Here is a 12,804-nt window from a genome sequence, read left to right as displayed (position 1 = left end):
GTGTGTTATGTGCCCCATCTCAGATCCCCAGGCGGGGTCTCGAATATCTGGGCTCCAACCTCAGAGAGGAATGTCTGCGCTTCAGGGTTTTAGTTCACAGGTCCCAGCAGGCCCTAGACACACCACACCTTTGTACACACATACACTGGTCCACATTTCGTCAGCCGAGATCTGCGTACGCGTATGCACAATCACACATGATTCAAGGTAGCCTATAATGCAGGCTTGATATTGTGAATGTGCATACTGTAGACTGTGTGTACACACGTACATTTATATTGAAATGCGACGATGTCTAGTTATATGATACAATAGCCTGTCACCCAAACACCCTGGAACCCAAGACAACGCTCACTCTCATCTTACAAGCAGGGGCCGCCGTGCGTGCGGTTGTCGTCTGTTTTAACGAAACTCGGGAGTGTCTGCTTGGCCTTGAGGCGCGCCCTGCGCCGTAGACGGGCTGCGCATTCGTCGAGGGACAACACAGAAACGCATAGGTAGCAGGACAATGGGCACGTAGACGGAACAGGGAAATCCTCCCTGTGACAGTTTATTGGGTAACTAACTAACTGAGCTCAGATACGATGATGAGTCGGGTCCGACCTGGCTACTGCCGCAAGGAGGTGAACAAAACCACATGGGAGGTACCAGAACGGTACCGTGAACTGACTCAGGTGGGGACGGGAGCTTACGGGACTGTTTGGTAAGTGTAATGACAATCTGGTTCTAAAGAGGTGTCACGTGTACATTTAGTAGTACATGTATGTTATTTCTCATATTAGGGAACTACTGGGCAGCCCAGTACAATAGAACAAAAACTAATTGTGTATGTTGTAGCCTATATTTGTTCCTATACTGCAGAGGGTCATGTTGGCTAAAACAAATCACTTAGCGAAACCTGAGCACACCAAACCAAAAGACATGCTTGATTTACTTCCTTGTCTAATCTATTTGAGATTTTTGGCACATTTTCACCAACCTTGATTGCTTCATATAGCATAGGGGTGCTGAAATAAGAACATTAGGTTATTCATTCAATATTCATAGAACACACGTTTTTAAGTGCAGCCTACATAGTTAGGGAGACGCTCATTGCACAGCTGCAAACTATTCTTCACTGTGGTAACAAGCTCTACCTGTGTCCAACTGCGTGAGCTTGTTACGTTGTTGTTATCAATGTTTAACGAAGTGGGCGTGTACGGACTGCGGGTGTAAACATGTTAACGAATTACTAAATTTTGGTTTTCATTTTTAACTGAATGTGTCTGCTGCAAATTGACAGTAATGTGTAGGTTACGTGTGTTCGTTGTTTGTGTGTGTGTTTGTGTAGATTGGTGGTGGAAGGGGGCTTCTACAACTGCCTTAAGAGTTTGTCATGTGATAGTTCACGCCAGTTCAAGTAAACGCGTGACTTGAACACAGATAAACATGCTATTCTCATTGCGTTTCTATCTACGTTTCTGCACCTCACCAGACTCGCACCATCTGCATAGATCGGCTACCGTATTTCTGTACATTCGTATCCCTCTTTCTAACTCCAACCCCCCCCCCCATCCCTTTCCCTCCTCCCTTCCTTCATCATTCCATCTCTCGTTCTCTCTACAGCTCGGCACTGGACTTTAGGACAGGCACCAAGGTGGCCATTAAGAAGCTCCACAGGCCATTCCAGTCAGAGCTGTTTGCTAAGAGAGCTTACAGGGAGCTGCGTCTGCTCAAACACATGAAGCATGACAACGTGAGACCCCGCTGTGCCGACCTCCTGTCTGTCTGCATGTTGTCCCATGGTTCCCCTCTGTATTACATGGATGCAGTCTTGCTGTTCTAACCCAAACCCTGTCTACCAGGGCTAATCCTGACCCTTCAGCAGGCAAGGCTGTTGTTGGTTACAGATGACACACCTGGTGTCTCTAAACATACAGTGCCCACAGCTGAACAGTTGTTTATTCCAGGGCCATTCATGTTTACTGGACCAAACTTCCTGTCTGTTTAGATACACACCCGTTTTGTCATTCTCTCATCATCCTTTCATCATCTGCTAAATATTGTCTCTCTCTCTCTCTCCCTCTCTTTCTTTCTTTTTCCCGCTCTCTTTTTGTCTCCTTTCTGTCTTTCTTTGTCTTTTTCTTTCTTTCTTTCTTTCTTTCTTTCTTTCTTTCTTTCTTTCTTTCTTTCTTTCTCTCTCTCTCTCTCTCTCTCTCTCTCTCTCTCTCTCTCTCTCTCTCTCTCTCTCTCTCTCTCTCTCTCTCTCTCTCTCTCTCTCTCTCTCTCTCTCTTTCTCTCTCTCTCTCTCTCTCTCTCTCTCTCTCTCTCTCTCTTTATCTACATGTCAGGTGATTGGACTACTAGATGTGTTTACAGCTAACCTCTCATTGGATAGATTCCTGGACTTGTGAGTTTACGGTGCTATTTCACATTTTGTATTCATCTGTATATTACACTGTGTTGATTTCATGTAGCAAACGAACAATCTATATCTCTCCCACTTTTGACCTCCTCTCTCTCTCCCCCTCTCTCTCCTTCTCTCTCTCCCTCTCCACCCCCTCTCTCTCCCCCTCTCTCTCCTTCTCTCTCTCCTTCTCCACCCCCTCTCTCCCCCTCTCCTTCTCTCTCTCCTTCTCCACCCCCTCTCTCCCCCTCTCCTTCTCTCTCTCCTTCTCCACCCCCCTCTCTCTCCCCCTCTCTCTCCTTCTCTCTCTCCTTCTCCACCCCCTCTCTCTCCCCCTCTCTCTCCTTCTCTCTCTCCCTCCTTTCGTCTCACAGTTACCTGGTCATGCCCTTCATGGGTACAGACCTGGGGAAGCTGATGAAAATGGAGAGGCTGTCTGAAGAGAAGGTCCAGTACCTGGTCTACCAGATGCTGAAGGGCCTCAAGGTAGAGACACTCGATGCATGACACACACACACACACACAAACACACACACAAACACACACACACCCACCCACCCACCCACCACAAACACACACCAGAAACACAGTAACCCACTTTCACATCCTGCCTTAACCGTGATGTTGGTGATGTAAGAACTGTCCTGTTGTCTCTGCTGCAGTACATCCATTCAGCTGGGATCATCCACAGAGTAAGTGGGTCTTTGTGTGTGCGTACACATACAGTATGGATGACCATATTAGGAATAAAGTTTTAGTGGCAATACTGTCATTTAATGTCATCATGTTATCATTGATGTCTGCAGGATCTCAAACCAGGAAACCTGGCCATCAACCAGGAGTGTGAGCTCAAGGTATGCACACACGTGCATAGTTTAAACGTGCTAACTTTCATCATGTTGTGGTATCTTATAACTTTCTGTAACACTGGTTTGGTGTCCTGTCGGAGCAGGGGTCTTGTCTGGTGACATGGTCATGCGTGTGTGTGCGTGCGTGTGTGTGTCTGTGTGTGTCAGATCCTGGACTTTGGCCTGGCTCGGCAGACAGACAGTGAGATGACTGGGTATGTGGTGACTCGCTGGTACAGAGCCCCCGAGGTCATTCTCAGTTGGATGCACTACACCCAGACTGGTCAGTACACACACACACACACACACACACACACACACACACACACACACACACACACACACACACACACACACACACGCACATACGCACACACACACACAATCACACACACATCCACACACACACACATACATCAATGTTCCCTAAAGGGTGCTAAAGGGTCCGTTTATCAGACTAGGCTGTACATGTGACTGCTCGACCCCTGCTGAGAACCCTCTTTGTCTCCATCCTTTCTCCTCCTCTCCCCCCTCTTCTCTCCCCCCCCCTCCTCTCTCTCTCCAGTGGACATCTGGTCAGTGGGCTGCATCATGGCAGAGATGCTCCTGGGGAAGCCTCTGTTTAAAGGAAACGACCGTATCCTCTGAGCCTCGCTCTGAGTCACGCCTCCGAACATGCACAACATCCACCCAGAGAGAATCGAGAAACACATCCGTTTATATATATCTTTCGGTGGTGCTAAATGTGTTTAGTGAGGCTTGTGGAACCGACTCAGGTGATGCGTTCACCTTATCTATGACATAGAAACCTTTTCTTGACCCGTGACCCTCAGACCTTGATCAGCTGACAGAGATCATGAAAATCACAGGGACGCCAACTCAGGAGTTCATCACCAAGATGAAGTCTCAGGACGTGAGTTGTACACGTGTACACGTGTACACACACACGCACACACACACACAAACACATTGACACACACACACTCATACACACAAACACACATGCTCGCACATGCACACGCGTAAATGCAAGTGTCACCGGGAAACTCCCTGTGCTTCTGACCAGTGCTTGTATGTTGTGGTTGGGACGGTTCCTCCCAGGCTAAGAACTACATCAAAAGTCTCCCCAAAGCCCCAAAGAAAGATCTTCAGCAGCTATTTCTCAAAGCCAAGCCTCAGGGTGAGACACATCCTTAGCCACAAATCTTTATTCTCGATTTATTTCGATCGTATTACATATTTGGTTCATATTACACACTTAGGTCAGAAGCTTCCATTTCCCGCAAGCTAATCCCTCTCCTCGTCCTCCTCCTCCCCCTTCCTCCCCCTCCTCCTCTCCTCCTCCATTCCTTTCCTCCTCCACTCCACCCCTTCTCACTTCCTCCTCCCCGCCACCTCCTCCTCACTTCCTCCTCCCCCTCCTCCCTCTCCTCCCCCTCCTCCTCTCCTCCCCTCCAGCGGTGACTGTGCTGGAGCGTATGCTGCTGCTGGACCCAGAGAGGCGGGTGACGGCGGCGGAGGCCCTGGGCCTTCCCTACTTCTCTGAGTTCAGGGAGCCGGAGGAGGAGACGGAGGCTCAACCCTACGACACGTCCCTGGACAACACAGAGCTGCCCCTGGAGCAGTGGAAACGTGAGGAGAGGGAGGGGACGGGAGGAGGGGACGGGCGGAGGGGACGGGAGGAGGCGACGGGAGGAGGGGACGGGAGGAGGGGACGGGCGGAGGGGACGGGAGGAGGGGACGGGAGGAGGGGACGGGAGGAGGGGACGGGAGGAGGGGATGGGCGGAGGGGACGGGAGGAGGGGACCGGAGGAGGGGACGGGAGGAGGGGACGGGAGGAGGGGACGGGCGGAGGGGACGGGAGGAGGGGACGGGCGGAGGGGACGGGCGGATGGGACGGGAGGAGGGGACGGGAGGAGGGGACGGGCGGAGGGGACGGGAGGAGGGGACGGGCGGAGGGGACGGGAGGAGGGGACGGGAGGAGGGGACGGGAGGAGGGGACGGGCGGAGGGGACGGGAGGAGGGGACGGGCGGAGGGGACGGGCGGATGGGACGGGAGGAGGGGACGGGAGGAGGGGACGGGCGGAGGGGACGGGAGGAGGGGACGGGCGGAGGGGACCGGAGGAGGGGACGGGAGGAGGGGACGGGAGGAGGGGAGGGGACGGGCGGAGGGGACTGGAGGAGGGGATGGGAGGAGGGGAGTTGAGGAAGGAGAGGGGATGGGAGGAGGGGAGTTGAGGAAGGAGAGGGGCTGGAGTGGAGGGGGGAAAGGGGGAGGTGGGTGAGGTGAGGGAGGGAGGGGCAGAGGACAGGAAAAGGAGTCGAGGGAAGAGGTGAAAGGGGGAGATGAGGCATAATGATGTCTGAAGCCTCTGGAGCTGCTTCTTATTGTCTGTAAGTGAAAACATGACTTCTTCCTGTCTGTCTGGTTTTCCTCTCTCCCTCTCTTCGGTCTCTCTCTCCCTCTCTTCGGTCTCTCTCCCTCTCTTCGGTCTCTCTCTCCCTCTATTCGGTCTCTCTCTCCCTCTCTTCGGTCTCTCTCCCTCTCTTCGGTCTCTCTCTCCCTCTCTTCGGTCTCTCTCTCCCTCTCTTCGGTCTCTCTCTCCCTCCAGGTCACACGTACACAGAGATCCTGGCTTTCCAGCCTGTGGTGGTCGAGCCTAAAGAAACCTCACTGTGAGAGGAGCCCCTCTGTGGTGTGAACCCCCCCACCCTCACATAGCCATCATACTAGCCATCATACACTGTGTGAACCATTCCTATGTGTGTGTACCGTACTGTACGTGTGCTCGTGTGTGTATGTGTTCACTGTATCTGTGTGTATCAGTCTCCACTGCTCAGTGACAAGTCTGTCTTTAATGGCTTGGTTGTCCTTACCGCAGGAGATGTGACTATATAAGTACTGTTCCTGACTGTCTGCGTGTCTGGTCTATATAGAAGGCATCTGTGTGTATTCTATCTGTGTGATCCTTCTCCTTGATGTGTACTTCCTCCCATGGCCTTAATGAAAGAACAATACTCTACTGCCTGACATGAACATGATTTACTCCAGGGTACACACACAATCGTTTGTTGTTGTTGTCCTAGTGGAGAGTGCGATGTACCAAGCGCAGTTTTACACCTGGCCTGCGGTAATAATGCTTCTTACACTGGATTAGTCGGATTGGATTAAAATTGCTTTCTTAAAAAGTCTCGTTTGTTATTCAGGACTTTTCCGCTCTGTTGATGCTTCCTGTGGTCTCCACTAGGGGGCAGCACACACGCACCACACTGAGGAGCGTGTCGAGAACACGAACGGGTGTTTACGCCTCATTACATTTTCCGTGTGTGTGGAGTCTTCCGTCTGCGCCTTACTGATCCCTGATGCCAGACCCTGCCAGTCACTCTATCTCCCCCATGATGGACTTCCTGCCGCGAGCCGCAGTAGCCCTGGGTGCGTGTCACGCTGAATTATATCCGCCCCTCCCTCAGGGATGGTTCATTCTGGAGTCACGGAGTTCTCTTTTCAGACAGGAAAACAGCGATGAAAGCACATTTTTCTATACACCCCCCCCCTCTTTCCTCTCCTGTCGTCTCGTGTCTTGTTGTCTCTTCTCCTCTCCTAACCTCCTCTCCCCTCCCCTCCTATCCTCTTCTCTCCTACACAGCTGTCAATCCACCAGTTTATTTTCAGAGCTTGTTGGATTTGAGCCGCACATTTTTCCCCCACCCTCTAACCTCATTGGACGATCTTAGAGTGTGCTTTTAAGAATTCCCTCTCTCTGTTCACACACACATACCCTGACACAGAGGCCAGTATGTGTGGAATGAGAGCGATGCCCAAACATTAAATCGACCTGGGTCATTCTTAAAGGGGAATGTCCATCACCAGGCAGTTTGTTTCCGATGGCAGAGGGGAGGACGTCAGGGGATTGACCCAGCCCTGGAGCATCCCTAAATACCTCAGAGACTACAGCGTTATCACCCTTCAGTTCCCAGTCCACCACTCCTGCAGGGCCAGATGGATGAACTTGGGCTGGCAGCTTGATGCCTTTGGTCTCTGTCTAGACTCAAGGTGAAACTATGTATGACAGAGAGACAGAGAGCCTATTAAGTAGAGTTTCGAGAAATGTCAAGATTTGAGACAAGTACGACAGTGGGATTTCTGGGGATGATTGAACAAACCCTGCAAGCACAATGTGTTCTTCATTTGGTGCCCAAGGCCCTCTCTTATCAGCTTGGATAGCTTAACATTTTATTGACACGGCTGGTTTCTGTTCTGATAATCTGGTATTTCCTGAATTTACTGTGGGACCGATTCATGTCAAAAAGAAGGGTCAAGGACTGTCCCAAGATAAAAGCTTAGATGATTGTGAATGTCGGTAAGAACCTTCACCCAGTTTGGTTTTGTTTATGCTATGCATGTGCAGTACATGTGTATATTTTGTCTGTATATGTGTCTCCAAATCTCTGTACATTAGTGTGCGGAAGGCACAGCGCGTTACGCAACGCTGCGCTGGATGTACGAGATGTATCGCAGGCGCAAACAGGCCAGGTTGTGTACTGGATGTTCAGCATGTGATGCTGGGCCTGGTTCCAGACCCAGAGCCAGATGTGGAGATCCGCGTCTGTTTCCTCTCCCTGGGTGACGTGTGTCACAGTCATGGCTGCAGGAAGAGTGACTGATGTTCTGCTAGGAAGTTAAGATGTTCTTGACCCTGAACTGTGTGAATTTGTAAAGATGACAGGAGTCTAAAAGCTGCTCTTGTTATTTACATAAAGTGTACCATGGATGTACTTTTTGTGCTGGGTGAGTGATCTTATGAATCTTATGAGTCAAAAATACCAAGAGTCGGTATATCAGAATGTGGTCGTATGTAAGTACCAGTATTGTTTGGTTTGGTTTGAAATACATTTTCCAGATCAAGTTCGAATGTGTCTTCCCACGCTAGGGATGCTCTGGTGTTTCCATGTGTTTATTTAGAGATATTTGTGTTTATTTTTGGTTTATATTGAGTGACTAAACTCACTCAAATGTTTGTGTGCGTGTGTGTGTGTGTTTTAGTGTTTATGTGTCTATGTTTTCTTTATGTAGAGCTCAGACGCTTGGCATGGGGAAAGCATCTCCCTTTCTCTCCCAGCCCCCTCCCTTTCTCTCCCAGACCCCTCCCTTTCTCTCCCAGCCCCCTCCCTTTCTCTCCCAGACCCCTCCCTTTCTCTCCCAGACCCCTCCCTTTCTCTCCCAGCCCCCTCCCTTTCTCTCCCAGCCCCCTCCCTTTCTCTCCCAGACCCCTCCCTTTCTCTCCCAGACCCCTCCCTTTCTCTCCCAGCCCCCTCCCTTTCTCTCCCAGACCCCTCCCTTTCTCTCCCAGACCCCTCCCTTTCTCTCCCAGACCCCTCCCTTTCTCTCCCAGACCCCTCCCTTTCTCTCCCAGACCCCTCCCTTTCTCTGCCAGCCCCCTCCCTTTCTCTCCCAGCCCCCTCCCTTTCTCTCCCAGCCCCCTCCCTTTCTCTCCCAGACCCCTCCCTTTCTCTCCCAGCCCCCTCCCTTTCTCTCCCAGCCCCCTCCCTTTCTCTCCCAGACCCCTCCATTTCTCTCCCAGCCCCCTCCCTTTCTCTCCCAGACCCCTCCCTTTCTCTCCCAGCCCCCTCCCTTTCTCTCCCAGCCCCCTCCCTTTCTCTCCCAGCACCCTCCCTTTCTCTCGATCCCTCTCTCAGCTCTCTCAGTGTTTCTCTGTCTTTGAGTCTCTCAGAGAAACACACACACCTGTACTGTGTGTTTCTCTGTCTCTGAGTCTCTCACAGAAACACACACGCCTGTACTGTGTGTTTCTCTGTCTCTGAGTCTCTCAGAGGAAACACACACGCCTGTACTGTGTGTTTCTCTGTCTCTGAGTCTCTCAGAGGAAACACACGCCTGTACTGTGTGTTTCTCTGTCTGTGAGTCTCTCAGAGGAAACACACACGCCTGTACTGTGTGTTTCTCTGTCTGTGAGTCTCTCAGAGGAAACACACACGCCTCTACTGTGTGTTTCTCTGTCTGTGAGTCTCTCAGAGGAAACACACACGCCTGTACTGTGTGTTTCTCTGTCTCTGAGTCTCTCAGAGGAAACACACACGCCTGTACTGTGTGTTTCTCTGTCTCTGAGTCTCTCAGAGGAAACACACACGCCTGTACTGTGTGTTTCTCTGTCTCTGAGTCTCTCTGAGAAACACACCCGTCTGGAGGAATCCGTCCGCTCACCAGGCGGCAGGGGAGGACATTCCACAGGCTCACATGTTCCTGGTCAGCCCACCCTCCTCCTGCCCCCCTGTTCTCCCATACCATCCTCCAACCCCCGCACATTTCCAGCCCTGCATCCCTCCAGTCCTGCATCCCTCCAGTCCTGCATCCCTCCAGTCCTGCATCCCTCCAGCCCTGCATCCCTCCAGCCCTGCATCCCTCCAGCCCTGCATCCCTCCAGCCCTGCATCCCTCCAGCCCTGCATCCCTCCAGCCCTGCATCCCTCCAGCCCTCCAGCCCTCCAGTCCTCCAGCCCTCCAGTCCTCCAGTCCTCCAGCCTTCCAGCCCTCCAGTCCTGTAGCCCTCCAGTCCTCCAGCCTTCCAGCCCTCCAGTCCTGTAGCCCTCCAGTCCTCCAGCCTTCCAGCCCTCCAGTCCTGTAGCCCTCCAATCCCCCATTTCTCCAGCCCTCCAGTCTTTGGGTCTGCTCTGTGAGGCCTGGGGGCTAATGGAGAGGAATTAGGCTGGCCTCTCAGCTAAAGGGATCTATCTCCAGCACCTAGATTTAGACAATGTTTCATGTTCAGTCTCAGGGCTTTAGATAGCTCTGAGACTGAAGTTGACTAAACAGAGAGGCCCATAGATCGGGCCTGTGTGTATCTGTTATTGCTTTAAAAGAGGGGATTCTCAAGATCCCGAAACTGCTTGTTGCATAACTCTCAATAATCCTCCCACTCAAAACAATGTGCTATGGCTTGCCCAGCTGTCTAGCTGCTTCCACCAACAGCCTCTTTCTTGGTGCTTGGGTGTTATGGAGGCTAGTAGAGGTCCTTGTATTGATCCTTAAAAACAGACTAATATCTGGTCATGACATCATCAAGTGGTTCTGCCACCTAACTCAGGGACTTCCCTTACTTCACCATCCAACTCTACTGTGACACTCTCCAAGCCCAGCAAAAGTGGATTATGCCCTAACGGCGTGACAATAAACACTACGTGTCAGAGAAAGGAGGAATGTGCACTTTCGGACGGCACTCATATCAGCTTTGTGTCTGTTTATACATTTAGTCATTTAGCATTTAGTCATTTAGTAGACGCTCTTATCCAGAGCGACTTACAGTAAGTACAGGGACATTCCCCCCCGAGGCAAGTAGGGTGAAGTGCCTTGCCCAAGGACACAACGTCATTTTTCACTGCCGGAATCAAACCAGCAACCTTCTGATTAATAGGCCGATTCCCTAACCGCTCAGCCATCTGACACAACGAAGCGTCGCTGCCCCTTCCAGCTTCTCCTGAGCGTTTCCATAACAATGTCTTCAACAGGGCTGGAAACACTCAGGAGAAATGTGGTTGATTCAACGGTCAAGTGGACATGTGTGCCTGTAACCCCCAGAGCCCACCTCAGCCTCCTGTACGCTCGACCCCCATCAAGGCCCATAAACGCTGTTCAGGCATGGGCCCCACGGAGGCATGGGCAGAAGCAGCCCTCGGGGGTCAGGGGTCAGGCTAAATCACGGAGAGTATCTCTCAGTTCCTGGAGAAGAAGCCCCCCCCCCTCCCCCCCTCCCCTCCCCCCCCCCTCCCCCCCTCCCACCCCTCCCACCCCCTCCCCCCCTCCCCCCCCTCCCCCCCTCCCCCCCCTCCCCTCCCCCCCCCCCCCCGGGTGGTGAGGTGAAGGTTGACAGGACGGCCTGTTCCTGAGGTAGTCTGCTGGCAGGGGGTGAAGGGGGGAGGTGGGGGGCTGGTCTGACTAGAGTTAGCCTCGCAGCGGGATACTTAGAAAGCTACCAGGTTCACAACCTCACATTACGGTATATTCAATAATTACATTTCGGGCCTTCAGCCTCTTCATGTCAACCCGATTACAGTTCACTTATCGGGTTTTTTAAAGTCAACAGCACATGGCTTGTATCGTGTTTTCTGCCAGTTTGAGAAGACAAACCCCTCAGTGCCGTTGGTAACTGGACTGAAACGTATATCTCTGGTGAAGGTTGAAGACAAACAGACCTATCCCAGAACGGCACATGAAAATGGACCCAGAGTGAAGCCCTAAAGTCAGTTATATAAGCCATCTCCGTCTTCAAAGCTGTTGCAGCTTGACACGTTTAGATTGGATGATTGTTTTCAGTCGCATGGCCTTACCGGGACTGAAGAGAAACAGAAACCTTTCCCCTTCGTCCTTGCTGAGTTAAGGAACTCTTTGACTTTTACACACACACACACACACACACACACACACACACACACACACACACACACACACACACACACACACACACACACACACACACACACACAGCAGTGGTGGTGGAGGGCAGAACACAACAGGACAGGGAGCTGGGCCTCAGGTGTGCGTGTGTGTGTGTGTGTGTGTAAGGTGAGGAATGGTGGTGTCAGTGTCAGGGATTTTTTCAGTTTTATGGTTGTTTATTCAGGGATGCCGGGGGGGGGGGGGGGTTGTGGTGAGGAGAGCTGCTGCAGGCTTGGCCTCATCACCAGGGTCTCCACCCCCCGCCACCCTGCTAACACCACCTCTGTCCTGCTCTTGAACTTGTTAGGGTGATGTAACTGCATAGCTGTGTGATTTCTGTGAAGTGGAAAACGTGGAGAAACGTGTCACAACTATTTTTAGTTACAGATAGATTTTTAACTAACCCTAACCCAGATAGATCTAACCCTAACCCAGATAGATCTAACCCTAAACCCTAACCCAGATAGATCTAAGCCTAACCCAGATAGATCTAAGCCTAACCCGGATAGATCTAACCCTAAACCCTAACCCAGATAGATCTAAGCCTAACCCGGATAGATCTAACCCTAAACCCTAACCCAGATAGATCTAACCCTAACCCAGATAGATCTAAGCCTAAACCCTAACCCAGATAGATCTAACCCTAAACCCTAATCCTAACCCAGATAGATCTAACCTTTGTGTATCACAAATACTATTCTGGAGAGAGGGGAGCAGAGGCCTGGTGAGAGAGGATGGGAGAGGGGGAGCAGAGGCCTGGTGAGGAGAGGATGGGAGAGGGGGAGCAGAGGCCTGGTGAGGAGAGGATGGGAGAGGGGGAGCAGAGGCTGGTGAGGAGAGGATGGGAGAGGGGGAGCAGAGGCCTGGTGAGGAGAGGATGGGAGAGGGGGAGCAGAGGCCTGGTGAGGAGAGGATGGGAGAGGGGGAGCAGAGGCCTGGTGAGGAGAGGATGGGAGAGGGGGAAAGGACAGGGGGCAGAAAAGGAAGGTGTTTGCAACAGATGCGCAGCAGGGTAATAACTTGACAGGATGTTTTCCAGGAATGCTGTGGAGTGACCTTGGTCCCCTGAACCCTCTCCATTACACCCTGTTATGTGGCCTTAAATCTCTATCCCATCCT

The 12,804-nt window shown here is 51.8% G+C and overlaps 1 protein-coding gene across 1 annotated transcript; it reads left to right on the top strand.

The window, feature by feature from the left end:
- Positions 1-225: 225 nt before the first annotated feature.
- On the top strand, positions 226-6,426 carry mapk12a (mitogen-activated protein kinase 12a). The gene is made up of 12 exons (XM_062462618.1): positions 226-703; positions 1,606-1,735; positions 2,331-2,389; positions 2,761-2,872; positions 3,049-3,078; positions 3,193-3,240; positions 3,403-3,517; positions 3,800-3,871; positions 4,068-4,147; positions 4,336-4,414; positions 4,693-4,866; positions 5,847-6,426. Exons 1-12 carry the CDS (start codon positions 585-587, stop codon positions 5,912-5,914), a joined length of 1,086 nt encoding a protein of 361 aa, XP_062318602.1. The 5' UTR covers positions 226-584; the 3' UTR covers positions 5,915-6,426.
- Positions 6,427-12,804: the final 6,378 nt, after the last annotated feature.

Source organism: Osmerus eperlanus, chromosome 5 (genome assembly GCF_963692335.1).
Source record: "Osmerus eperlanus chromosome 5, fOsmEpe2.1, whole genome shotgun sequence".
Lineage (NCBI taxonomy): Eukaryota > Metazoa > Chordata > Actinopteri > Osmeriformes > Osmeridae > Osmerus > Osmerus eperlanus.
Note: the sequence above shows the minus strand (reverse complement) of the source record. Positions and strands in the feature narration are given on the sequence as shown.